This window comes from Rhinopithecus roxellana, chromosome 17 (genome assembly GCF_007565055.1).
Source record: "Rhinopithecus roxellana isolate Shanxi Qingling chromosome 17, ASM756505v1, whole genome shotgun sequence".
In the NCBI taxonomy this organism is placed as follows: Eukaryota; Metazoa; Chordata; class Mammalia; order Primates; family Cercopithecidae; genus Rhinopithecus; species Rhinopithecus roxellana.
In genome coordinates, this window is record NC_044565.1 from 111,468,344 (window position 1) to 111,495,621 (window position 27,278).

The 27,278-nt window shown below is 54.9% G+C and overlaps 1 protein-coding gene across 3 annotated transcripts in view; it reads left to right on the plus strand.

Annotated features, from left to right (window-relative positions):
• FAM178B (family with sequence similarity 178 member B) overlaps nucleotides 1–27,278 on the plus strand; it is a 76,935-nt gene that overhangs the window by 44,214 nt on the left and 5,443 nt on the right. Inside the window, exons 1-3 of one of the 3 annotated variants that reach the window (XM_010362107.2) lie at nucleotides 1,304–1,452; nucleotides 5,566–5,653; nucleotides 13,824–13,949. In XM_010362107.2, the coding sequence (XP_010360409.1) occupies nucleotides 5,606–5,653; nucleotides 13,824–13,949 (174 nt within the window). In that variant the 5' untranslated portion in view covers nucleotides 1,304–1,452; nucleotides 5,566–5,605. Of the gene's footprint in view, nucleotides 1–1,303; nucleotides 1,453–5,565; nucleotides 5,654–12,692; nucleotides 12,788–13,823; nucleotides 13,950–27,278 lie in introns of those variants that run through there. The other 2 variants (XM_030921415.1, XM_010362108.2) reach the window with 2 other exon arrangements.

The following is a 27,278-nucleotide window of genomic DNA, read 5'->3' on the forward strand; positions in this document are numbered from 1 at the left end:
GATCTATTGTCCAGGCTATAGTGCAGTGGAGCAATCTCAGCTCACTGCCAGCTCTGCCTCCCAGGTTCAAGTGATTCTTCTGCCTCAGCCTCCTGAGTAGCTGAGATTACAGGTGCCCGTCACCACGCCCGGCTAATTTTTGGATTTTTTGTAGAGACGGTGTTTAACCATGCTGGCCAGGCTGCTCTCGAACTGACCTCAGGTGATCCTCCCGCCTCAGCCTCCCAAAGTGCTGGGATTGCAGGCGTGAGCCACCGCGCCTGGGCGACTTCAAGGTGTTTTCTAAGCCTGAGATTCTGTGATTTTTATCATCATACAAAGAAAGGGAGATGAGAATGGAAGTTGCTATGATTGTCCATGTGTACCTTTTAATTTGCTTATAACACATATGAATGGAAGGACTATATGTAGGAGGACACTTAGTACTCTTTGCAAAAGAGATCATTCGTGTACCACTTGACCGTGGAACAGAATGTCTGCAGCTCCCCAGAAGCCCTGTCGGGCCCCTGCCAGGCATTGCCTCCTGCAGAGGTAATCACTTCCATGGCTTCCATCATATAGATTCATTTTATCTGTTTTGCTGGTTGGTTGGTTTTTGAGAGATGGGTTCTCCCTATGTTGCCCAGGATGGCCTCGAACTCCTGGCCTCAAATGAGCCTCCTGCCTCAGTTTCCCAAAGTGCTGGGATTACAGGTGTGAGCCACCATGCCCAGCCCAATTTTGCCTGTTTTTAAACATTTATATAAATGGGACCATGCAGAGCGTTCTCCCATGGGTCTGGCTTCCTTTGTTGAACACCTGGTTTGTGGGTCCCCTCCATGTCAATGTGCCTGGTTGTAGACGGATTCCTCATGTTGCCCCGTGGTGGTCCACTCGTCTGGGTCTGTGGCCAACTGTGTCCCGCCGTCTCCTCCTGTCTATACGGTGTGTGCTCAGACTGGTCTGTGGATGACCAGGCAGTCTGGTGGCTGTGGGCTCGCAGACCCCCGGGAGGGACAACCAGCTTCTAAGCCCACCCCCTGGTTCTTCCCACCTGACAAGTGCACAATGGAAGAGTCTAGGGAAGGAGTGCCGAGCGGGTGGCTGACAGGCAGCCTGATGGACAAGAGGCCCGGGGTGTGAGCCAGGCGGACACCCTGAGGCAGCGTGTCAGGCAGCATTGCCACGGTGGAACAGGCCACTGCTGTCGCTTCCTGAGCTGCCCTGGAGACTGGAAAAGGCAGCTCATGCCTTTGGCCAGGTGCCTGACAGCCTTTTAGGGCAGTTCAGTCTTGGCAGGGCCCAGTTCCCCTCCCAGGGAGTGAAGACAAGGGGCTCCAGAGGGGCTGTTCTGGCCTATGTCACCACCAGACATCCCAGCGGCCCACGTGGTTGGTGCCTTTGCCATCCTGGGTGCCGCTTGCAGAGCCAGGGAAGCAGAGCACCGGCATTCCACTTCTGACCCTGCTGCAGGTTTGGAAAAGTCATTTCTGAATGTCTCAGTGCCTTCGGCTCCTCTGAGTGCTAATCCAGTGTCCTGGTCTTGTGGAGGCCCGTGGTGGGTGGAGGGGGACAAGGCGGGGGCAGAGGCTGGCCTGGCCTGGCCTGGCTGGTGCACGCCAGGGCTGGAGCCCGTTGCCTTATATGACAGTGACTGGGATGGCCCCATGGCTTCTGCCTCCTCCTCTGAACCTGGTTCCGGGGAGGCCTTGCCAAGTGGGGTCAGGCCTCTTCTGTGGGAGGGAGAGCCCACAGCTGGCACCTCTGCTTGCACCCTGTACAGTTTGGGTGGTGTGGGGGTGAGGCTTTTCTTTTCCTCCTTCATGGGATAAGTTCTCAGTCTGTAAAATAAAAAAGTGGTCTCCCCCCCCCCCGCCCCCCGCTGTGTCCCAGTGGGAACTGAGAATGCAGGACTGGGTTTAAAAGGCCGGGAGGGCCATGAGGATGAAAGGCAGCGGGCAGGCAGGGACAGTGAGGCGCTTGCCACTCAGATATGGGTTTATTTTCATCCATTTACCCTCTTGGTGCTTTTTCTGGTGCTTTTCTTAATTTCTGGATAACAGCCCCATCCTGACCCACTCTGCCCGCCTCTTCCCTTCTGGAACCACCCCTAGCACTGCTTTGCCGGCCCGCCTGCTCCCCTCACCCTCAGACAGGGCCAGCCCTCCTCGCCCGCTGCGAGTAAACGAGCTCCCGCGCAGGCCTTGGGTTTTGGATTAATGAAGCCCAGATGCGGACTTCTGACTGGCTTTGAGTTCGCTGTGGAGCAGCTCAGAGGGGGCGTTGGCCTCCCACTGTGTTCCCAGCCCAGCTGCTGCCCGGGCTCCTGAACAGCTGGAAAGCTGGCCGTGTTTGACAAGGAGGCGAAGGCCTGTGGGTGGGGGAGAAACTGAAGCTTGGGGCTCTCGGTGTGGGGCCAGGGGGTGGCCTGCACCCACGGGGGTCTGTTGCAGGGGCCGCAGAGCGGGAATGAGGGGCTTCTGTTCGTTGTCCTATGGCTCAGTCCGGGTGGCCACTGCCTTTCCTCAGTGCTCTGGTGTGGGGGAAGTAGGGAGTGTTGAGTGAGTACACAGGGGCGCTGTGGGGTTGGGTGAGTACACGGGCACTGCGGGGTTGGGTGAGTACACAGTAGCAGGAGAATCGCTTGAACCTAGGAGGTGGAGGTTGCAGTGAGCCAAGATCACACCATTGCATGCCAGTCTGGGCAACAAGAGTGAAACTGTCTCAAAAAAAAAAAAAAAAAAAAAATATATATATATATATATATATATAAAATACTATATATTACATATATTATACTATATAAAATATACTAAATGTATATATAGTGTATATTTTGTATTTTTAGTAGAGACGAGGTTTCTTCATGTTGGTCAGGCTGGTCTTGAACTCCCAATCTCAGCTGATCCACCCACTTCGGCCTCCCAAAGTGCTGGGATTACAGACGTGAGCCACCGCACCCGGCTTAACCGGGCGTTTTATATTTTAATTTGCTAAATCTAGCAATCCTATCTTCCTTCCAGCTGAATCTTTTTTTTTCTTTTTCTTTTTTTTCGAGACGGAGTCTCGCTCTGTCACCCAGGCTGGAGTGCAGTGGTGTAATCTTGGCTCACCGCAACCTCCGCCTCCCGGGTTCAAGCAGTTCTCCTGCCTCAGCCTCCCAGGTAGCTGGGATTACAGGCACCCGCCACCATGCCCAGCTAATTTTTGTATTTTTAGTAGAGATGGGGTTTCACCATGTTGGCCAAGCTGGTCTTGAACTCCTGACCTCAAATGATCCACCCACCTTGGCCTCCCAAAGTGTTGGGATTACAGGCATGAGCTACTGTGCCTGGCCTGAATTTTTTCTTAATTGTTTTATTGAACTACAATATACAAACAGAATAGAGCAAAGACAATTAAGTGTATGGCTCAGTGCATTTTCACAAGTCCAATGTCCATGAAACCAGCACCCAGGTCAAGAAATGAAACATGATCAGAACCTGCCGCCCATCCCCACCCCAGGGTCACCAGGATCCAGCTTCCAACAGCTGAAGTTTGCCATTTGCATTTGTTTTTTTTAAGAGTTGGGGTCACCTGTAATCCCAGCACTTTGGGAGGCTGAGGTGAGTAGATCATGAGGTCAGGAGTTCAAGACCAGCCTGGCCAAGATGGTGAAACCTGTCTCTACTGAAAATACAAAAATTAGCCAGGCGTGATGGCGGGTGCCTGTAATCCCAGTTACTTGGGAGGCTGAGGCAGGAGAATCGTTTAAACCCAGGCATAAAAGAGTTGGGGTCTTGCTATGTTGCCCAAGGTAGCCACGAACTCCAAGGCTCAAGCAATTCTCCCACCTCAGCAGCCTGAGTAGCAGGGACTGCAGGCGTAGAGTACGGTAACTGGCATGCCCATGTTTGTACGTTACATAAATGAGACCATGTTGGCTGAGCACTGTGGCTCATGCCTGTAATTCCAGCACTTTGGGAGGCCAGGGCGACTGGATCACCTGAAATCAGGAGCTCGAGACCAGCCTGGCTGATGTGGCGAAACCCTGTCTCTACTTAAAATACAAAAAAAAAAAAAAAAAAAATTAGCCAGGCATGGTGGCGCATGCGTGACTGTAGTCCCGTCTACTTGGGAGACTGAGGCAGGAGAATCGCTTGAACCTGGGAGGCAGAGGTTACAGTGAGCCGAGATCATGCCATTGCACTCCAGCCTGGCAACAGAGCGAGACTCTGTCTCAAAAAACAACGACAAAAAAATGAGACCATGCAGATAAATTTTTTGTGCTTGGCTGCTTTCCTACCACACTGGAGGTCATTTATGTTGTAGGAGGTAGTTGTGGTTCATTCATAATCACAACCCCGCCACAGGACTGAGCCGTATGGATGCAGTCTGATCTGTCTGTCCACTGTGCTGTTGCTGCTGCTGCTAGCCTTCTAGTGTCTCTCCTTTTTTGCACCTTTGTGCCTAGGAGTAGGATTGCTGGGCATGGGGTGGGCATCTACACGTCTTCAGTAGATCTTGCCAGTTTTCGGCAGTGGTGCACCCATCAGTATCCTGCCATCTGTGTGAGCGCCCGTAACCCTGCCCAGTTACTGGCATGGCCCCCATTCGTGTTGGCTCTTCTGGGGTGCAGTGCTGCTGCTGCTTGTTCTGCTTTTTGAAAAATCCAAGAGTCTGCTGCTTTGCTGAGTCCTCTGACTTTCTTGACTCTTTCCTAAGAAAGTTTAAAAGCGCCCCGGGGTTTTAGGCCCTAGATTAGTGCCTCTGTGATCCCAGCCTCGCCGGAGCTTTGAGGAAACCATTCCTGCCTCAGTTCCCCTTCACCCACGGAGCCTCTCTGCATGCACAGCTGGGCTGAGAGGTCCAGGGGCCAGGGGTTCCAGGCACAGCTCTCGGCGTTGTCAGGGCTCTGTCTCAGCCTCTTTGCCTCCCTGTGGCTTCCTCTTACTGGTTCTCCCTCTAGGAGGCAGGATGGTCACCAGCGGCTGTAGTGGCCACCCTGCTGGAAAGGCCCACACGCCTGCACTTTGCTGATAGTTCAGTCACAGCCCGAGGCCACCTCTCAGTGACTGGGTCAGGTGCCTGTCCTGGGAGCCTGGCAGGAGATGGATTTCCCAAAGGAAAGCCCAGGGGATACTGGGTGAAAAGAAAACCATGAAGTTTGGCCTCCGGAGGCCAAGTCAGTCACCCAGCCTCCCCCACCCTGCAGGGGTGGCGCCACAAAGGAAAGAAGAGGCAGAGGTGTATTGGAAAGCAGTTCAGCGCTCCTGCCTCTATGGATCCATAGATATGTATCAGCAGAGGGGATAAAAAACTAAGAAAAGCCCTGCCTGCTCTGTGGGCCTCTGAAATTACCAGGAACTTGAGTTGTTGTGTGGACTTATTTAACTTTCTGATCCTGAGCGTTTCATTCCTCCTAGAATACATAATAATGCTATCAGCCAATGGAGAAAGCCCTTTGGGGTACCCCAGATGGACGGTGGGTACCCCAGATGGAGGGTGGCTCCCGCAAATTCCCCTCTCCATGGGTGTCCTGCCCGCTGCTCGGGCTCCCCGATTTCCAGCACACCCCCTCTCAAGCTGTCGCTTCTTCTCCCCCAGGCGGCTTCGAAGCCAACTCAGCCTTGTGGTCATTGCTCGAATGCTGGGCCAGCAGGATACACTCCCTCTCTGGCAAGAGAAGACCCAGGTGAGTGTTTGCTTCAGGCCTGGGCAGGAAGGCCACGGCCTGCGGGCTCTGGAGCCTTTCCCCAAAGGCCAGGAACATCAGGCCCGAGACCTAAGCTGGATCTGAACTCTCCACTCATGTTCTTTCATCAAGACTTACCACTTGCGTGCCAGCCATGTGCTAGGCGGTGAGGACAGAACAGTGAGCTGAGAGCCTGTCTTTTCTTAAAATTGTAGTAAAGATTGGGTGTGGTGGCTCACGCCTATAATCCCAGCACTTTGGGAGGCTGAGGCGGGCAGGATCGCCTGAGATCAGGAGTTTGAGACCAGCCTGGCCAATATGGTGAAACCCTTGTCTCTACTAAAAATACAAAAACTAGCTGGGTGTGGTGGCGGGTACCTGTAATCTCAGCTACTCGGGAGGCTGAGGCAGCGAATTCCTTGAACCCAGGAGGCAGAGGTTGCAGTGAGCATTTAATTCAAATAAATGAATTAAATTCATTTATTTAATTTTTTTGTAATCATCTTAACCATTCTTAAGCATAGTGTTTCAACCATTTCTAAGTGTACAATTCAGGGGCCTTAAGTGCATTCACACGGTTGTGCAGCCATCACCACCATCCATCTCCAGAACTCTTTCATCTTCCCAAACTGAAACCCTACACTTGTTAAACACAACCCCCCGACAATGTCCCCAGCCCGTTTTTTTGTTGTTATTTTTTGTAGTAAAGCGTAAAAACAAATACTATTTGTAAAGATGAAAACAAATACTATTAAATTAAAACTACTCCCTCTGGTGTCCCCTCCTAGTCCCCAGTGTTAGGCATTGTTAGGGCAGCAAGGGCATTAAGAGGTCGGCCTTCTGAGCTGGGTGTGGTGGCTCATGCCTGTAATCCCAGCACTTTGGGAGGCCAAGGCTGGTGGATCACTTGAGGTCAGGAGTTCAAGACCAGCCTGGCCAACATGGTGAAACCCCGTCTCTACTAAAAATACAAAAAATTAGCCAGGCATGGTGGTGGGCACCTTTAATCCCAGCTACTCGGGAGGCTGAGGCAGGAGAACTGCTTGATCCTGGGAGGCAGAGATTGTGGTGAGCCAAGATCACACCACTGCACTCCAGCCTGGGCAACAGGGCGAGACTCCGTCTCAAAAAAAAAAAAAAAGAGTTCGGCCTTCGTGTCCTGTTCCTCTTCTCTCCAAAAAGCTCTGACTGCAGCCTCCTGACAGCTCAGAGGACATCACGAGGTGATGAAGGGGTCACTGGCAGCCCAAGCATGGATGGAAGGGAGGTTGAGCATGTCCGCACCTCCCCAGTGATCTTTCTGGAATCCTGGAAGAACAGCTACTAGGTACAGCTGACGCTTCCAGCTCAGCCACACTAGGTGTACTCTGGCTAGAGTCTGTGCATCTCTAGCCACTCAGGCAGCATAATGCCTTGCCCAGAGGGCTGAGACAATGTTCCAGCATGTCCCAGGTGCTGTGACTGCAAGGAGGGAGTTCAGAGAAGTGACCGGTGGGGTTGGGTTGTCTGAGCGGCCTCGGCCTGGCTTGTGCCCCGGCTTTTGCCTCAGATGCCCCCTTTGCCTTGAACGCTTCCCCCAGGCCTTAGTCGGGCTGCAGCTTCTTGTCATTCTCACTCCAGCTGAAATGCCATCTCTGCAAGGGGCCTTCCTGACCACCCGACCCAGAGCGCCCCAGCACTGGCTTTCATCTTGTCCTAAGTCACTCCTGGGGGCCACCCCCTGATTTTTCCTGTTTGCTCAGCATCTGTGTTTTCCACCCCCTACCCCCAAGCAGAACGTAAGCCCCTGAAGAACAGGGAGCACATTGTTTCTGCCCCCTGCTGCCCCTCAGCACCTGGTGCCTGGCACACCCCGGGAAGGCAGTGCATGCTTGTGGAAGGGACGGGCACCCAGGTGGGTTGTCGGGGTGCGTGGGGAGAATGTGCCCCAGGCTGAGACCTTGGGAGGGGCAGTGAGGAGGTGACCGGCACTGAGGTCACTTCACAGATGGTCTCTGTGAGGAAGGAAGAACAGAGGGACGCAGCGGTGTGGCTGGGAACAACCAGCAGTTAGAGGCAGGGGGCGCCCGAGATGAGGTGCTTGGGAGGACTTTGGGACGCAGACTGAGGGACAGGTCCAGCACAGAGTGTAGGCCAGAGGGGGCGCAACACAGGTGGCCGGAGAGAGAGAATGCGAGCCAGTTCAAGGCTTGGCACTTTGCTTCGTTTTGTTTTTTGTTGGCCAGCAGCTGTGCATAGAGTGAGGAAAGCTTGGTGGGGCTGCCTTCCTGGTGGAGGTCAGAGTGGCAGTGGGGAAGTGTCATGGAGGAAGGGCTGACGGTTGTTGGGCCTAGGAGTTGGAGGCTACAGTGAGCTATAATCACACCACTGCACTGCAGCCTGGGCAACAGAGCCAGACACCTTCGCTAAAAAAAAGAAAAAAACGTGAGGATTAGGGGCGCGGGAGGCAGTGACTCACGCCTGTAATCTCAGCACTTTGAGAGGCTGAGGTGGGAAGATCACTTGAGCCCAGGAGTTCTTTACAAAAAGTAAAATAATTAGCTGGACATGGTGGCATGTGCCTCTAGTTCCAGCTACTTGGGGCAGGGATGCTGAGGTGGGAAGATGGCTTGAGCTCTGGAGGTCAAGGCTACAGTGAGCCATGATGGCTCCACTGCACTCCAGCCTGGGCGACAAAGCAAGACCCTGTTTTGTTTTGTTTTTTAAAAGAAAAAAGATACATGGAGTGGCGCTGCCTCCCCTTGAGAGATCCTGGCCCGGCAGGTCTCCCAGGCTCCCCAGGGGCCAGGGTCTTGCAGCCTGTCAGGGCCAAGCTAGGTCGAGCCCACTTGCTGTGTGTGCCCACCATGCACCCGTGTGTTTGTTAGACACTAGCTGAGCAACCTGAGTGCCAGGCTCTGTGCCAGGTACTGGCACTGGGGAGACAGCACCAGACGACCTCAGAAGAGAGGGGTGAGCAAGTCGGCCACGGCCGCGGTGACTAACTCTGCCCAGGCACAGTACGGCGGCTGCTGGAGAAGATGCCCTGAGCCAGGTCTTGGAGGCTGAGGCTGAGTCACTGCTTGTACTGCAAAAAGGAGAAAGGGAGTGAGATTCATGGCGACCGGAGGGATAGGAAGGACCGGCAGGGGCCTGCCCATGGCCTTCCTGGAGCTCCCTCCCCGTCTCCACTGCAAGCCCAGGGCTGCTCACAGCCTCCTCCCAGGTCTTCAGGCTGCCAGGCACTCCCCTTTCCAGTCTGGCCTGTCAGACCTTCCTGAAACACTCCTTCAAAGGGCCACCTCGTACCCAGAGCCGCCCGCTCAGCCCACATGCCCCTTTCCCAACGTCTCCTCCACGGGGCTTACTAGTGCCGTGTGTTCTCTTTGGCCCTCCTCACAGGCCCTGCCTGCTCTCTGCAGACAGCTCTGGCTGTGTCTGGGTCTCTTCTTCCTTTCCACCTGTCACCCTCAACCCGCAATAGTGGCAGCTCCCATGTGCACAGCACAGCTGTGTCCTGGCTGCTGTCCTCGGCATTCGCCCCTCCTAGCAGCCCAAGGCCTTCAGACTTACTGTCATCCATATTTTACAGATAGCGAAACTTTCCAGGGTCACCCAACAGGGAAGTGGTACAGCTGGGATTTTATTTTTGAGGCAGGGTCTCACTTTCCCAGGCTGGAGTGAAGTGGTTTGATCACGACTCACTGCAGCCTCAACCTCCCTGGCTCAGTGGCCTTCCCACCTCAGCCTCCTGAGTAGCTGGGACTATGGGTGTGTACCACCACACCTGGTGAATTTTTGTGTTTTTTATAGAGGCATGGTTTCACCATGTTGTCCAGGGTGGTCACAAACTCCTGGGCTCAAGCGATCCTCCTGCCTCAGCCTCCCAAGTGGTGAGATTACAGGCATGAGCCACCATACCCGGCCTAGAGCTGGGATTAAAGTCCTGTCCTTGACCACTGCAGGTCACCGCCTGAGCCTGTCCAGCTCTCTCCTTGCCTCTAGACATCCTGGACCACACCCGGTACTTCATGGTGAAGTGCCCTGCTGGGTCCTTGGGCTTTAGTCCCAGTTCACAGACAGGAGGACAAGGACCATCCCTCCTTTCCCTCATCAGTGCACAAGTGCTGGAGAAATCCTGTCAATTGATTCACTGTGAAAGGGGGCACAGGGGTTGAGAATTGACTGGTGTAAGAGCAGGGGACCTGGGGCTGGATCTGGGCACAGCAATTTGCAGGGCATTGCTGGGCAGGAGTCGCTGATGGCCAAGTTGCTGGGCTCTGTATCTCCCACAAGCTGCAACGGGGGTCCCATGGAGCAGGAGCAGAAGCACACGTTGGAGATCTGAACTTAAATGACAGGACTTACAGCATTGAGGTCACACAGGCAAGTGGAGGTTCAGTTAGCCAGAGCCTCAAGGCTACAGTGAGGGTTTTGACTTCTACGCAGAAGTGGGGAGCCCCTGCAAGGTTTTGGGCAGAGAAGCGACAAAATCTGATTTATAAAATATTTAAAAATTACTCTGGCTGCTGTGTTGAGAAGGGACTACTGGGAATGGAGAGGAAGCAGGTGATTGCAGTAATCCTGGCAAGAGATGGCAGTGGTTTGGCCTGGGAAAGTAGCAGTGTGGGCGGTGAGAAGTGGTCAGATTCTAGGTGCGTTTCCCCAGTAGAGACAGTGGGATGTGCAATGCAAGAGAACAGAGACAAGGACTCCAGGTCTGTGCAACAGGCGGGATGGAGACGCCCTTTGCCTACCCTAGGCAAGATGCAGGTGGAGCAGGTTTGGGGAGGAAATCAGGAGTTTGCTTCTTATCCTGGGGCACTTCTTGCAACACAGTAAACCTCTTTTCAAAGTATGTCTTCCAGTTTGGGGTTTGGGAAACATGGGCTTCAGGTGGCTCAAATCAAGGGGGATAAATGTTTGCATCTACTCAGAAAATGTTAGCTGCAGTCTCGACTGTTCATCTATTCATTTGTTCGTTCCTTTGACAAATACTAGACGTGTACCATGTGCCAGGCATGGTTCTAGGTTCTGGGGACTTTGCAGTGAAAAAACTGCCCTCAGAGAGCTTACATTCCAGGGAGGGAGGGGGAATAGGTGATAAAAAGCAAGTAAATTGCAAAGGGGCCAGGCGCTGAGACTCACTCCTGTAATCCCAGCGCTTTGGGAGGCCAAAGTGGGTGGATTACTTGAGGTCAGGAGTTTGAGACCAGCCTGGCCAACATGGTGAAACCCTGTCTCTACTAAAACTACAAAAATTAGCTGGGCATGGTGGTGGCCACCTGTAATCCCAGCTACTCAAGAGGCTGAGGCAGGAGAATTGCTTGAGCCCGGGAGGTGGAGGTTACAGAGAGCAGAGATTGCGCCACTGCACTCCAGCCTGGGCAACAGAGCAAGACTCTGTCTAGGTAGGTAGGTAGGTGGATGGATGGATGGATGGATGGACTGACGGACGGACGGATGGATGGATGGATGGATGGACTGACGGATGGTAGATGGATGGATGGACGGACGGACGGACGGGAACTTGAGCAGGTGGGCCTTACTGAGAAGGTGGGTGTGGAGCAACAGCTGGAAGGGAGAGAGGGGCGGGTGCTGTGTCTGGTCAGAAGGCCCAGGCAGGACACCAGCTCCAGGGAGCCGCAGGCAGGTCATTGGGTCTTTGCAGACACTTAAGATCCTGGCTTCCTGTGCTAGGTGAGGAGGAAGCCAGGATTTGCACCCAGGAGCAACATGCTGTGTGGCCAGTTGCTTCTCCGGAAATCAGCTTCCACCACATCTTCTCTGCCTCTGAGAAGGCTGGTGAAGGCCTGTCTTCCTGAGGGATCCTTGCTTCTAGCTCTCGGTGTCTGCCCTAAGCGGCTGAGTGTTTGCAGAGCCAGCTGCCAGCATTGAGGTTGAGATAGGGAGGGTTCTGATCTGACCCATCCCCGCGGGTTCCCGCAAGGCCCAAACAAGCCCTTATTCTGGAGAGGGGTTTGTGTGTGGGAGAGAGACCGGCTGGAGCATCCAGAGATGGAAACAAAAGGGAATAAACAATCGGAAGGCACAACGGCGCAGGCAGATCGCAGGGGCAGCAGCTTGCTGCGCTGAGCACAGCCAAGCTGTTTTCATGAGTGAGAGGAAAAACACCAGAGCAAGCACGGCAAGAGTGCTGTCCCTGCGCCCCTGCCCAGCCCTACCCAGGCCTCCCGTAGCAGGGAGGGTCCCGGCCAGGCGAGGCCTGCCCGAAGGCCACACTGGGGGTGTGGACTGCAGAGCCTGACCCTGTGCTTGCACAGCTGTGAGCCCTGAGTGGGCAGGGCTGTTTTGGAAACTATCTTGACTTGTGAAGCCTGAGTAAGGCGGCACAGCTATGGTTTGGGTGAAGCCCCAGATGGTGCCTCTCTTTGCCCAGAACCTTCCTCTCCCCTCCCAAAGGGATCAGATGCCAGGCTGAGAAGCCCTGGCCGCCTTCCAGAAGCTGAGGCCCTGAGCCTGACTCCTAGCCCCCAGCCCCCAGCCCAGCTGCTCTTGTGGGCTGTCTCAGCCCATAACCGGCTGATGTGCTGAGCAGGTGGTGGGTGAGTCACCGGAGGAAGCCAGGTGTGCCAGCCAGGCTAGGCTCAAGAGGGGGGCTGGGCTGCAGGGCTCAAGCCCCTAGCCCAGGATCACCCTGCTCCTGTGCCATCTAAAGAGATGGTGCCTCTGAACTACCTTGGCTCTGTTCCCGCTTACTCCCCGCCCTGCCCCCAGGGCTGTTGTGGCCTCACAGAGGCCAAGGGCTGGGAGCCTGCCTGCCTCTGCTACAACGAGAATTAGCTTCAGGGCAGCTGGGCAGTCCTTGCTGGAGCTGGGCCCAGGCTACCCAAATCAAGTGCATACACTGGGCCAGAAGGAGTGGCTAACTGTGGACACCTGGACTTACGCGGGTCACGTTCCCTCCAGAGCTTGTTTGTTCAGAGAGGTTGGGCAGTTTATTCAAAAACTAAATGGGGGCTGGGGCGGCTAATAGATTAGGTGCCATAGTCAACCGAATGCAGCATGTGGGCCTTGTGGTGAATCTCCCTTCAAACAGAACAATGTTGGAGGATATTTTAGAGAGAGAGAAAACTGAACACAGGTGTTGGATGATGATAAGGAAGTCTCGGCGATTCTGTTAGGAAAGAAATGGTATTATGATTAGATTGGGGGGAAATCCTTGTATTTTCTGTAGGAGTTCTTTAATGGGTAAAATGGTACAATGTATTTGCTTTAAAATCCCCTGGAAGGAAAAGAACGGGAAGGGGAGTGGAAGGTGGGGGCTGAAGACACAGGCCAGGCGGGATGAAGATGATGGTGGTCATCACTCAATGGTGATGGACTATGGTCTCTCCTCTTCATGGTGTTCCAAACCTCCACAGAGAAGAGTTCAACCAAAAGAGAGGGATGCAAGGGAGGGTGGGCCCACAGACACAGAGCGGCAGTGCAGGGTGGGTGGGGATGGGTGTGGGTGAGTGTGGGTGGGAGTCTATGGGGGGAAATAAGTGGGTGTGTGGGGGTCTGTGTATGTGGGTGAGTGGGTGTGGGTGTGGGTGGGGGGATGGGGTGGGGGTGGGGTCTGTGTGGGGGTGAGTGGGTGTGTGTGTAGGTCTGTGTATGTGGGTGTGTGTGTGGGTGAGTGGGTAGGTGGATGGGGTGGGGGAGTGTGGAGGTCTTGGGATGAGTGGATATGTGTGCGGGGGTCTGTGTGTATGTGGGTGGGTGGGTGAGTGGATGGGTGTGGATGTGGGGTCTGTTGGGGGGGGATGAGTAGATGTGGATGTAGGTCTGTATGTGGGTGGGTGGGTGGGTGGGGGGTGGGAGGCCTGGGTATGTGTGGGTGTGGGGAGGGTGAGTGGGTGGGTGTCAGGTCTGTGGGGGGATGAGTGTGTGTGTGGGTCTGTGTGTGAGTGGGGGTGGGGGAGCTGGGTATGTGTGGGTGGGGGTTGGGGGAGCTGGATATGTGTGAGTGCCTCTCGTCTCCTGGGAAGTATGTGTGATCCATTTTACAGATGAGAACACTCAGAATCCGGGAGACCACAGTTCATAAGGGAGAGTGGGTCTGGATCTCAGAAGCCAGTGCTCTAACCCACTGCCACCAGCTGAGGTGTCCAGGCCAAGTCCTGGGAGCACCCCGAGCTCTCGGCCACCACCGTCTGTGACTGACAGCCTCCTTTCTCCTCCCCAGCTGTCCTCGCTCAGCCGGCTCCTGGGCCTCATGAGGCCATCATCTCTCAGGCAGTACCTGGGCTCTGTGCCCTTGCCACCCTCCCAGGAGCAACAGCCAAAGGCTAGTGCCGAGCTGGACCACAAGGTGAGTGAGCGCCGAGCACCCGCCTGCCTCCACCACAGGTAACAGGGAAAGGCAGGGCTGTGCACATTGCATGGCCTGCGGGTCCTTCCAGAACCCCAGGGCCATGCCAGGGCAGAGACCAACAGGCTGCCTCCCTGTGTTGAGCGGAGGTGCTCAGCATCTCACCTGTAATTAGTGCTGTTACCCGTGCCGCAGGCGGGGGACGCCCTGTGTGCAGGCATAGGGGCCAAATGTCCGCCTGTCCCTGCTGGTGTGCCTTCTGTTGATCTGGGATTGTCAGCCTTACAGCACAGTTTAGGGAGGATGCAGGAGCCAGCTGCCAGTGAGGGGATGGGAGCACGTCAGGATAAGAGCAGGTGGTCTAGACGTGCAGGGCATCCCTTCTGCAGGCAGAGTTGGGCCCAGCCTCCATATTCATTTTCACTCTGGGTATCACTGAGGCTGAGTCCTTGGCCTGTCCCCAGTTTTTCCTAATTGACTTTCCAGACATTGCCTGGCTTTCCTGAAAGCCAAGCTCTGGTGGGAGTCAGGAGCCACAAGGTGCCCTAGGGCCTGCAGGTTGTAGAGTTTGAAACAGTGAGGCTTATTAGTCCCTGAGTGAATGTCAGAGCAGGGATGGTGGTGGGTGTGAGGGCTTCAGAGTGGGTGTCCCAGGCCCAGCTTCCTGGGGAACAGCACTTAACCCTCGGTGCCCTCTCCTGCCCCTGGGGACTCGGGGATGAAGAATGGAGATAGGGATTGTCATAACTGGGGAAGGTGGTAATTCCAGAAACTCACTTGGAGGCTGAATGTTGATACAGAAGTCCAACCTTTGGGCATCACTTTGCAAATCAGATAAATGAATTAATTACTTAATGAACACAAATGAACCATTAAAGAGATATGCTTATCTCCAGGTGCATGCTCCTCTTCTGAAACGTGGGGAAAGTTGTCTTTCAGTTATGCCTAATACTAGTGCATTGATGAGGCTGCTGCCTCCCAGGAGGGTGTGAGCTGTCTGCATGCCCTTTCTCTTGTGCCAAGTATTTCCCCAGAAACGAGCTGGTTATGGGCTGGTTATGGGGCCTCTAGAAGGAGGTGGGGGCCAGCCCTGGGGTCTGTCTGAATAGAAATCAAGGAGGCCTGGGCAGGGGGACAAGGAACAACAAGGCGAGTGGCGAGAGAGAAAAGAGGGTCACGTCTGGTCTGGCTAAGTGGAGAGTGTGGCCTGCAGGCACCTTGGGGGCCAGTCCTGGGCTTCACCTAGCAGAGGTGTGGTTCCTGCCCGACTCACTGTGGTTCAGAGGCTATCTAGGCGGCAGAAGACGTCCTTTCAACAGCTGGGGAAGAAGGACAGTAAGCAGGCTAAGGATGCCTTTTTTTTTTTTTTTTTTTTTTTTTGAGACGGAGTCTCACTCTGTCGCCCAGGCTGGAGTGCAGTGGCCGGATCTCAGCTCACTGCAAGCTCCGCCTCTCGGGTTTACGCCATTCTCCTGTCTCAGCCTCCCGAGTAGCTGGGACCACAAGCGCCCGCCACCTCATCCGGCTATTTTTTAATATTTTTTAGTAGAGACGGGGTTTCACCGTCTTAGCCAGGATGGTCTCAATCTCCTGACCTTGTGATCCGCCCGTCTCGGCCTCCCAAAGTGCTGGGATTACAGGCTTGAGCCACCGCGCCCCGCCGGATGCCTTTTCTTTAGAGGACTATTCTCACATACCTAAAGGAGGTTTGAAAGCCTCCCCCTGGTCGGCCTCCACACTAGAAATGACCTGTTTGGCCTGAAAACATGGAGGCACTGTGCAGCTCGGCAGAGCCCCAAAAGGGTAGTGTGCACTGGTCCAGGGCAGTGGAGGGGCAGGCGAGGCCCAGGCAGCTCTCAGAAGGCCTTCGCTGCAGCCCGAGACCACCTCAGACCACCTATGCTGCGCTCCCCTACACCTCTGCCTCTGAGTGAGGGAACCCCGGGCAGAGGAGGATGCGCCGGCACAGAAGTGTGAAACAGGCCCCTGGGCTGGGTTCTGTCCCCTGGGCTGGGCGCTGTTCTGACTGGGAGGGGCCAGGTGGGGCAGGTGACTGGGCTCCACGCCCACCCCAACCGACTGACTCTTCATTAGGCCTCAGCATGTTTCATCTTCAAAGAGGTGAGATGGGCCACTCAGCAGCCAAAAACAGCAGCAGCGGCATCCACCCTGTTTTATAAGGAGTGGTGGTCTGAGCCTTTCATGCCCAGAGCTCAAAGTCTTTGCCTTTTCATTTCCCTTCAGTGCAGTGGGGAAACTGAGGCCAGAGTAAGGTTGACCTGAGGCGGCCCAGCCTGGAGGAAATGCCTGCTTTCCCAGCCTTGGGGCAGCTGAACTGAGCCTCTGCCTTTTGACTCCCGCCCATCCCCCCCCAGGCCCTCTCACTCCTGTCTGGGAGATTTCCTGCCCTGTGCGGCTGGGTCACAGCCTTCCTCCAGCCCTGCAAATAAACACTCCTGCCCAGCTTCTTCCCCACCTCCTCTCGCTGCCTCAGGCCTTGGCCCAGCCTTTCCCTCTGGGAAGAGGCTGGGAGAGCTACTGTTGGTGTCCAGGGCCCGACTTTCTCTCCTCCCTGACCCCTTGGCAAGTAGAGTTGTCCCTTTGCTCGCCCCGTGTCCAGCTCGACTGTGAGACAGCCGGCGTCTCAGCACCGTGTCCCACGTTTGGCACCGGATGGACAAATGAATGAATCTAGTTTTCATTCCTTTGTCCTTCTCTGAACTCCTGTCTTCCATTCTCTTCTGGCATTCGCTCTCCTGCCCCCATTCTAGAAACCTGCTGCCTCCTGCACGCCACCTGACCAGCCTCTGCATGGTGGTCCCCTTGTCTCTTTTTTTTTTGAGACCGAGTCTCGCTCTGTCGCCCAGGCTGGAGTGCAATGGCCGGATCTCAGCTCACTGCAAGCTCCGCCTCCCAGGTTCACGCCATTCTCCTGCCTCAGCCTCCCGAGTAGCTGGGACTACAGGCGCCGCCACCTCGCCCGGCTAGTTTTTTGTATTTTTTAGTAGAGACAGGGTTTCACCGTGTTAGCCAGGATGGTCTCGATCTCCTGACCTCGTGATCCGCCCGTCTCGGCCTCCCAAAGTGCTGGGATTACAGGCTTGAGCCACCGCGCCCGGCCGGTCCCCTTGTCTCTTAAGGTCTTCGTATCATTAAGTCCACAAGAGCTTATAGCCTGGCCTTCTCCTGCAGGAGGCCCTGGACTAAAGAAGTGTTACCTGCGTGTGGCAGAACCAGTCCCAGCACATCGTTTGTAATTATAAGCTAGTGAGGTCCTGCCTGGGAAAGCACCAGGTACTTCAGCAAAGGAAGCCATGAGCTCCTGCTGCAGCTGTGCATGGGGGTCAGGAACTGGAGAGAGTCAGCAGCCGCATAGATGCCTGCCCTGGCCGTGTGTCCTGGCTTTGACCACAGAGTCTCAGCTGAGCAGGCAGAGCTTATACGGACTATAAGAGCTTCTGTGGACTATCCCGCTTAGTGAGCTGATAACATTTTTAGCATTTTGAAGAGCTTCTGGATAAAGAAAACAAAGCCGAGCCCCTTTGGGTTATCTATGGCCGTGTGCATGCCTGGTTTGAGCTGGGCTTTATTCCCAGAGAAGAATGAACATCTGGTTCGGAGTGATGCTTGGGGGTCTGGTACAGCCATGTGAGAGGCATGGGGCCTTTTTGGCCTACAGAGGTGGCAGAGGGTGTTTTCCTGTAGGAGAGTTAACACAGGAGAGTTTAATACTTAGAGTCGGCCTCCAAGTGCTCCCTTTGGCCCATGGATACTGATTTGCCCTGATTGCCTTCCCAGGCCAGCAAGGGAGATTGTCCTTCTGGCCGCAGGCAGAAAAATATTATGTAACTTGACTCAGTTTGCCACTGTCTCTCCAAGCTACCAACTGAGCCCACCAACCCAGAACCAGGGTCTTCTTGGGGCAGTTTGTTTCCTTGTAGCTGACTTGTATAAGCCATATCTGGCCAGGTGCTGTCTGGTGTGTTCTGTCCAGCTTTAGGGTTCAGGATCATGAAGGTCATAGCCTATTCACTTTTTTTTTTTTTTTTTTTTTTGAAACAGGGCCTGTCTCATTCTGTTGCTCAGGCTGGAATACAGTGGTACCATCAGGGCTCACAGCAGCCTCGCCTTCTCAGGCTCAATAGATCCTCCCACCTCAGCCTCCCAAGTAGCTGGGACAGGCATGTGCTACCACACCGGGCTATTTATTTATTTATTTATTTATTTATATCGATTGATTGATTGAGATGGAGTCTCACTCTGTCGCCTAGGCTGGCGGGCAGTGACCAGATCTCGGCTCACTGCAACCTCCACCTTCCAGGTTCAAGTGATTCTCCTGCCTGAGACTCCCAAGTATTTGAGATTACAGGCACCTGCCACCATGCCCAGCTAATTTTTGTATTTTTAGTAGAGATGGGTTTTTGCCACGTTTGCCAGGCTGGTCTCGAACTCCTGACCTCAGGTGATCTGCCCACCTCAGTCTCCCAAACTGCTAGCATTACAGGCGTGAGCCACCATGCCCGGCCCATTTTTAATTTTTTAATTTTTTATTTTTTACTTTATTATTATTATTTTTTTTTTTTTGAGACGGAGTCTCACTCTGTTGCCCAGGCTGGAGTGCAGTGGTATGATCTCGGCTCACTGCAAGCTCCGCCTCCTGGGTTCACGCCATTCTCCTGCCTCAGCCTCCCGAGTAGCTGGGACTACAGGTGCCCACCACCGCACCCAGCTAATTTTTTTGTATTTTTAGTAGAGACGGGGTTTCATCGTGTTAGCCAGGATGGTCTCCATCTCCTGACCTCGTGATCCGCCCGTCTCGGCCTCCCAAAGTGCTGGGATTAAAGGCGTGAGCCACTGCGCCCGGCCCATTTTTTATTTTTTTTTTATAGAGACGGGCTTTCGCCACGTTGCTCAGGCTGGTCTCAAACTCCTGAGCTCAAGCAGTCCTCCCACCTCAGCCTCCCAAAGTGCTGGGATTATAGACGTGAGCCATCTCAATGGGCCTCAATTCACTACCATCGAGATTATTGATATTTTGGCTGTGTCAAAACCTGCTATTGCATGTTATACTTTTCCTTACCACACTTACTGTTTCTTGCTTTTCTTTTTGCTCTACTGATGCTTTATTTATTTATTTATTTATTTATTTATTTATTTATTTATTATTTAGAGAGAGAGGCTTGATCTGTCACCCAGGCTGGAGTGCGATGTTGCGATCTTGGTTCACTGCAACCTCCGCCTCCCAGGTTCAGGCGATCCTCCTGCCTCAGCCTTCCAATTAGCTGGGATTACAGATGCCCACCATCATACCCAGCTAATTTTTGCATTTTTAGTAGAGACGGGGTTTCACCATGTTGGCCAGGCTGGTCTCAAACTCCTGACCTCAGGTGATCCACCTGCCTCGGCCTCCCACAGTGCTGGGATGACAGGCGTGAGTCACCGTGCCCGGCCTACTGATGTTCTATTGATGAAGTTTTGTAATTCTGTTTTTCCCCTCAGGGATTGGGGAGGTATCTAGTACCAGGATCTTTATGGTGGGATGGAAGTTTTTGCCTGGTTGGTGAAATCTGGGGACTGTGAGGTTGTGAAGTATTTTTCGTTGCATGGAAAGAAAACTAAGGACCACAGAGGGGGAGGTCCCAGAGCTGGGGCAGAGTCGAGGCAGCAGGAGCCTGGTCTCATCTCCCCATCTGCCCCCGGCATGTCCTGCTCCAGCAAGATGGTGTCCTCAGTGGATAACAGCTAAGTGGCAGTCTGTAGGTTCTGCACCTGTGATGGTCCCTGCGGGGGGCACCACCCAGATCAAGGCCCCCGACTGAGTGCAAGTGGCTCTAGTCAGCTTCCCCGAGGTGCACAACACTTATGGTCCCCAGCTCCTGCTCCGGAGGCCTGGGGGGTGTGTGGTGGTTTGTTTATTGGACAAGGGCATTGGTACAGAATGGAGTTGTTGGCGAGGGGCGGGGAGGATGGGTGTGCTCCAGGGCTTGGTGATGCTCTGGGATAAACTCAGCCCAGCTGTGCCGACTCCACTGCACTCAGGCTATTTCTGAGTAGCTCTGCTCATGTTCTGCAGAGAGCGGGGCCTCTGCTGTGTGTTTGTGCATAAGTGCGTGCTGTGCACATCTCCTGTATATCCTTGTGGTGTGGCGCGTGTGTTGATCGAGTTGGGAAACAAGTTTTACTGCTTCCCTCCTGCTGCTGCAACTGCAGTTGTCTGTCCCTGTGCTGGGTGACCCTGCCAAGAGCCGCCTTAATGGGAGGTTGTGGTGGAGAAAGGCCTGGCTCTCACTGCAGGGCTGGGCAGCGAGGGGGCTACTGCCCTCTGGCAGCTGTGTGCTTGCCTCTGCCCTCTCTTGCTGGCATGCTGAACTCCAGCAATGGGACATGTGTTCCCTTGGGCACAGGCCACTTACCCTCTGTACCCCTGAAAGGCACATGGAGGCTCTTTCCCCATTCCCCCCATGCGGTCTGCCTTCCCACCTGGAAGTGTCTGTCTCTTACTGCCCCACTGGGCTGGGGACCTTGGTTAGGCCAAGGTCAGGAGGGTTGGGAGGAAACGGACTGGTTTTGAGGAACAGAAAATGGATATTCAGAACTTGTGAGTTCCTCTCCTGTCTAATCTGTGGCTGGTTCTGTCTTACTTCCTCCAAAGTTCAGAACATCAGACATATTTTAAAATAAACCTCAAAGAGATGGCCTCTGGGAAGCTGACCCTCCAGGAGAGGGGGACCTAGACAGATGTGGGGACAGGCCAGTACCTCTGGGCATCCCAAGGCCAGGCAGGGCCCAGGTTCAGGCTAGCTTTGTTTGGGTCCCAGAAATTCTGGTTTCTTTACAAGTGTATGAACAGGCTTGAAGTGACAGAGTTAAGCTGCGGAGGCAGGCTTGCATTCTTCAGCCAGCTTTTGCTCCGGGCCTTGGCAGCACCGGGGCCTGCTCCCTGCCCCACCCCACCCAGGCCCCATCCTCGTGGAGACCCTTCGAGGCCTCTCTCCCTAGGCAAGTGACTCACCAGCTTCCAGCCTCACACTCTAACTGGGTCTCCTCATCCTTTAACTCTTCCTGGACAACCCTGTGGATTATCTTCCTCTCGTTCTAACTTAGGAAAATAGACTCTAGTGCCTGTCACATCATATGAAACTGCCAGCCAGAGCCTCCACCAGCTGGCCCAGTGCGCGGCTTTGCTGCCACACATTATGTGCGACGTTTGAATCCAAGCGGTGATGGTCTCCCAGAAACGCTCTGTTCTCAGCACCGTGTCTTAGCTCCTGCTGTCCCTCCTTCCTGCGGAGCCCAGACTGTCTCTCCTGTCCTTGGATTGCTGCAGGCATGGCTCAAGCCATGGCTTGTTTACATGTTGCTTCACATACTTGAACAGCTACCTTTTAGGGTCAACCCAGAGTCTCACCTCAACCACAACCCTCATGGCTCCCCCTGAAATGCCTCACCCTGTCCAGGTACAGTGGTTCATACCTGTAATTTCAGTGCTTTTAGAGGCTGAGGCAGGAGGATCATCTGAAGCTAGGCGTTCATAGACCACCCTGCACAACATAGCGAGACCCTATCTCTGCAAAAGTGTTTTTTTTAAATGAGCCAGGTAGCCGGGCGCGGTGGCTCCTGCCTGTAATCCCAGCACTTTGAGAGGCCGAGGCAGGCGGATCACCTGAGGTCAGGAGTTTGAGACCAGCGTCAACGTGGAGAAACCCCGTCTCTACTAAAAATACAAAATTAGCCAGGCATGGTGGTGCATGCCTGTAATCCCAGCTACTGGGGAGGCTGAGGCAGGAGAATTGCTTGAACCTGGGAGGCAGAGGTTGCAGTGAGCCGAGATCACGTCATTGCACTCCAGCCTGGGTAACGAGCGAAACTCCATCTCAAACAAACAAAAAAATGAGCCAGGTGTGGTGTTAACAGGGCATAATGGCACATGCCTATGGTCCTAGCTACTTGGGAGGATGGCTTGAGCCCAGGAGTTTTAGGCTGCAGTGTTTGAGGCTCCCAGCTGTGCAGCAAAGAGGGCCAGGCACAGTGGGGAAGATCCCTTACACGCCATCCTCAGTCTGCAGGAACAGCTGCCAGGATAACCACAGCCTTCTCAAGTGCTCTCTGCGCACCACCTTTTCTGTCCCTTCTTCCCTGTCTTTGCCAGGACTTTTTAGTGACGGAAACACAAACACAAATCCTGGAAAGCCCTGGGACGGTTCGTCAGGCTTAGAGGGACCTAAACAGTGTCAGAAAACCTCCGTGTCACACCCTCCTCCTCCAGGCTCTGGCCCTTGGCGCCTTCCCAGGCAGGCTCTCCCCTCCTCCAGGCTCAACGGCCTTGTCTCAGCAGCCCTAGGCAAGTGACTCATCAGCTTCAAACCTGACACTCTACCTGGGTCTCCTCATCCTTTAACTCTTCCTGGACGAGAAAGAGCTCCCGCCTTCGAACCGTAACCAGAGTGGCGCCTCATTGGTTTGGTTTGGGTCCAGTGCCCATCTCTAAGCCAATCACAATGGCAAGCTCACATACAGTGAATGGCCAGCCTGGGACTCACGTCCACCCCTTGAGTCAGAGCTGGAGTCACCACCATGGAACAGTTTGGTCTGAGTGTAGGGGACAGGAGGCTGGGACACTCTTACAAAGGAAGGGAAAGGACCAGACCCCTGGACGTTTACAGCATCCCTGTGGTTCAGTCACGGGCAGTGGCCTTGTGCTCTGGTGTTGCTGGGAAGGATGAGGAGGGCAGTCCCAGGCTCTGGCCAGACATGCCAACACCCCAGAGACAATTCAGTAAGTGAAAAAGTGAAAGGCAAGAAGGGGAAGCCATGGGAAAACCATTGCTCTGTCAGGGTGGTTATGCAATGTCTTGGCTGGTGTCAGTGACCCCCTCCTGCACCCTGCACACTCACACGCACACCGACACGTATGCATTGATGTACACGTGTACAGGCGTGAACTCTTACACACAGGCACCGAGAATCTTTTCCCTCTCTGGGCAGTCTGCAGAGCTAGGTTTTCTGGTCCAGATCTCCCTGGTGTAAAGGTCTCTGGTCCTAGCTGGAGGAGCAGGAAGACCCCGCCCGTCCCTGCCTGTCATCTCCCTGACCCCCACCAGCAGGAAGCCAGAGAGGAAGGTGGACTGGGTGGGAGCCCTCCGACCTCCAGCAAGGACTTGCCTCCAGTGCCTTGGCTCCTGCCACCAGCCTCTGACGGAGGAATGGGGAGATGCCCTGAGATAACCTCCCCACCGCGGGTCTGCAGGAATCCGGAGCGCTCAGCCTTCCATCTCTTTCCCTCCCCAGCCCCATGCACCATGGCCTCCACATTCCCTCGCTGTCCTCAGTACCACGAGCAGGAGCCAGGGATGCTCAGGGCCCAGGCCCCAGCTAGGGATAGAACTTAAGAGATCCCCGCTGTGAAGGCTCAGATCTCTGAACTCACTCTCCGGGAAGCCGGAGGTGCAGGCGAGAGCTCCTGTTCTGAGGGCGTGAAGGGTGTGGGCACGTGCTCTGCCCCGAGTCCTCTGCAGCCTAGAAAGAGACACCCACCTGTCTGCCCAGCAGGGCCCGAAAGCAAACTCCATTCAGTGGCCATTCACTGCAGCAGAGCTGGAAGTCCTGCCTGTTGAGCTGCTGCCAGCCCATCTCCCGTCACCCTAAATGGGTCTCATCCCTGCTCCGTGTTTGGGGGCCGTGTTTGGGTCATCCCCACCCCATGCCCTGGCAGGCACTTTCACTGACAGGATTGGGTGTCTTGCCTGGCAGGACCCACCGGTGACGTCTGCTCTCTGGCCAAGATGTCTGCTCTCTGGCCTGTGTCTTCTGGGACCCTAGGTTAGGAAGAGGTCTTAGGTCACCGCCTCATTTCCTAGCGGTCAGTCATATGTCTTCATTTCTTCCTCACTAGGACTTATGACCGGTGACCTGTCCTGGTCAGAGTCACTTCCCAAGTCGGCTTGCCTTTGGGAACAGAGCTTTCGATACCGCTCTCTGCTTCCTTCTTTAGTGTCTGCCAAAGCCAAGGGTCGGGGGTGCAACCTTGGAGCGGAAGCTGCCTGGGCAAGGGGAAGAGGCTGTGCGGTTTGCTCATGGGACAGGGAAGACATGGCAGCCTCGTCCTGGTGGCCAGTGCCACCCTGCAGGGGCTCAGAAGGCATGTACCTAGAAAAATGCATCCCCTTTTGCCTGGTGTCCTAGTGGACACACCAGTCGCCTAAGCTCTGGCTCTGTCCTCAGACTGAGGCTCTTGGCCTGGGGCCTGAGTAGAGCCCTGCCTCGGATTACTCATGATTCATTGTTGTTGTGCCCAACCTGTGTGGATACCTAGACTGTGCCCCGGGGGCCCAGGCTGCAAAGGGCATTCCTCCTTCACCCTGGGGGAATAGCCTCAGCCTCGCCCTGTCCTCCCAGTAGGAGGCCCGTGGACCCTCGCTGTCTCCCAAGGAGGATGTCCACAGTGTGAATCCTCTTTAGAGACCCCACCACCACCCACGCACACATGGGGAGCTTGTCCTCCTGAAGGCTGAGAGCCCAGACATCTGCTCTTGGGCCAGACCTGCCCTTCCTGGACACAGGGTCGTGATCATCAGGGAACCTCCCCACGCCGCAGTTTCCACATCTGCTGAAGGTGGGGTCCCAGACCCTGTCTGCGTGCCCTACTGGATCAGGATGCAGTAAAGTGGTACTATATAGGTTTAAATTGAACAAAAAAGGGGAAAAAAGGATTGTGACCCAGCCCCAGCCTCGGGTCTGAAAGGGCCCAGGGTAGACCAGCGCAGCTTCAGCCTTTCCCAGACTACGTTGGCTCTAGAGTCGATCTTCAGTCTGTGTGCTTGCACCTAAGTCCTGAGAGGACTCGTGTGGCAGTGATGACACCTAAGGCAGAATACTTCTCCTGGGCTGGGCTGGACTTTAGGCTCTTGAGATTGGGCTGAGAGCAGCCCAGCCAGGCTAGGATTAATGCATGTTCCCAGGCTACCACCACCCAGGGTCCATGAACATGGAAAGGAGAAAGCAAGGGGACCCCAGGCCGGAATCCCAGCGCCAGCAGACATCAGGGCCAGCTTCCTGAGTGAGAGGTAGGGACACCTGGGGGTGAGCCCCTGGGCCCCGCACCTGGCTGGGAGAGCCGTGCCCTCTGGGTCCATCTTTGTCCTTCCCAGCAGGTGTTTCTGGGTCAGCCTTGGTTCTCCCCGTAACACACACACACTGACTGCCCCAGAGCCTGGTTGGACCTGGTCCCTCAGGGTCCTCCTGTCAGAAACAGGTCTGCCTTCCCCACCCAGTCTGGCAGCCTCCAGGAGAGGGCTGGATTTGAGACTTGCCCAGGGTTAAGACTGGATTCTTGGTCATGACCTGAGAGGGGAGAAAGGTTTTATGTTCTGGCCAGAGCGAGTGGCTTCCTGGGAGAGCCTCTGCATCCTCCTTTCCTGCCCTCCTTCAGCGTAAATAGCTCAGGCCACAGCCCACTCCCTTGGCATTGGCTAGAGGGGAATTTTCTAAAGGATGAAATTACTGGGAAATGTCCACCCATTTTCCCTTTTGTCTATGACAAAAGCATTGCTAATGGCTCCTACTTGACTTGGGAGTCTTGGCTGGGGGAGCCTGGGGTCAGAACTAGCTGGACCAGAACTTGGAGATGCTGACCTCCCTTCCTCTGGTGACAGTCCCAGTCTGCTGTCTGCCGTCACTCAGCCTTGTCATTCCTTCCCCAGGGGGAGGGCACGGCCCCCTTGAAGGCTTTAGAGTCAGGAGTGAGGCATTCCTGCGTGGAACTTCTGAGAAGAGCCAGCCCACCAGACTCTGGGGAAAGACCCAGAAAACGGGAGCCGGGCCCTTGCTGGCAGCGGTGGCAGGGATGGGCCGGGCTTTTCTTGTCAGTATTGGGTCCAGGCATGCCCTCAGACTTTGCCTTTCCCCATGATGTTGACTGAGGTTTCCCGGGTCCCATTTCCCATCAGGGCTTCACAGCCTAACTGATGTGCCGTAGGGCAGGAGCTGGGTCCCATCTTCAGACAAGGTCCTAAGGCCTGGACGAGTGTAGCCCCCAGCACCCAAGGAGGGCTAACCCTGAGGCCACAATGAAGTCCCCACCACACCAAGCAGTTCTAAGAGACCTGGAAGGGCCTCCCTCTGGCGTGTAGAAGGGCCACCTTGTGCTCCCAGAGGGAGAGGAAGCAGGTAAGGCAGGGATTGCAGCCTTGGCGCAGCCTTTCTCCCCTGCCTCGTGGAAGGGAAGATGAACCGTGCCTCTGTAGTGCCAGCCAGGACAGGAGCAGGCTTGCTAAGTTCAGGAATTGGTCACACTGCGAAGGAAGCAGGAAACGCAGCTCTCACACCTGGCCCTTACTTGTCTTGCTGGGAAGGGCCCCCTCACTCAGGCCTACCCCTGCCTGCCCTGCACCCCTCCCGTGCCTGCCCCTGCCAGGTTGGAGGGAAGGGGAGCTCAGGGAGCCAGCAGTGCATCACCAGCAAGCCAGCTGGGCTGGGCGACTTGCGTGTCCACAGCCGCTGGCGGTTTAGATAGGGAGACTCGGGGTCTGCCTGTTCCTGGCCACAGAGTCCCCAGTTTCCGCTGAGCTTTTGTTCCTCTGACCTTCACACAGAGAGAGGGGCCTGGTGGGAGGGTGGGGACACCATGCCCGTTGTCTGGACAGGATCAGACTCTCTCTTACCTCTTTGCAACTCTGAGACCAAGAGTCCTGGGGAAATGCAGGGAGGAGATGGAAGTGTTGGCACTTCCTATGCCAATAATGAAGGCTGCTTTTCAAAATCTCTACTGGGAACCCAGCTTCAGCCAGGCCCCCAGAAATATCCCAAGGGAGGGCATCTGCACAGCCACCAAGCTCCTTAAATTGGGTCAACGTCTTCCTTCCAGGAAGCACCCTCAAATGCAAGGAAGACATGCACCCAGCCTCCAGGCAGTGTGGCAGGTTCAGCTTTTTCCCTTTGGAAAACACAGCTGATATTAATGTGGTTAACAGGGCTTTTCTCTAGGACTGCAGTTTCTTACTCACTGTCCACCCAAACACTGGGAATAGTTTTTCTGGGATTCCCCTCCCCCCTCCCTGCCCCCTGCAGATTCAATTATGGGAATCAGCATAAGAAACAAGTTGTGAAACCAGTAACTCTCCACTGCCTGGGGTAAGTCCACTGACGGATTTTTCCTCCCTGATACGCCTCCAGGGCATTCGTCAGATCTCAGACCCTCCCCACAACTCCTTCTAGGAGGGGAAGCTCTGCAGCCGGGCCTCCTCCGTACGGGAGACTCCCCTGCGAGCCCATGGGTGGAGCGGGCCACTGAGCTGCTGCCATCCGGGGCTGGGAGTGTTGACGACTAAAAGG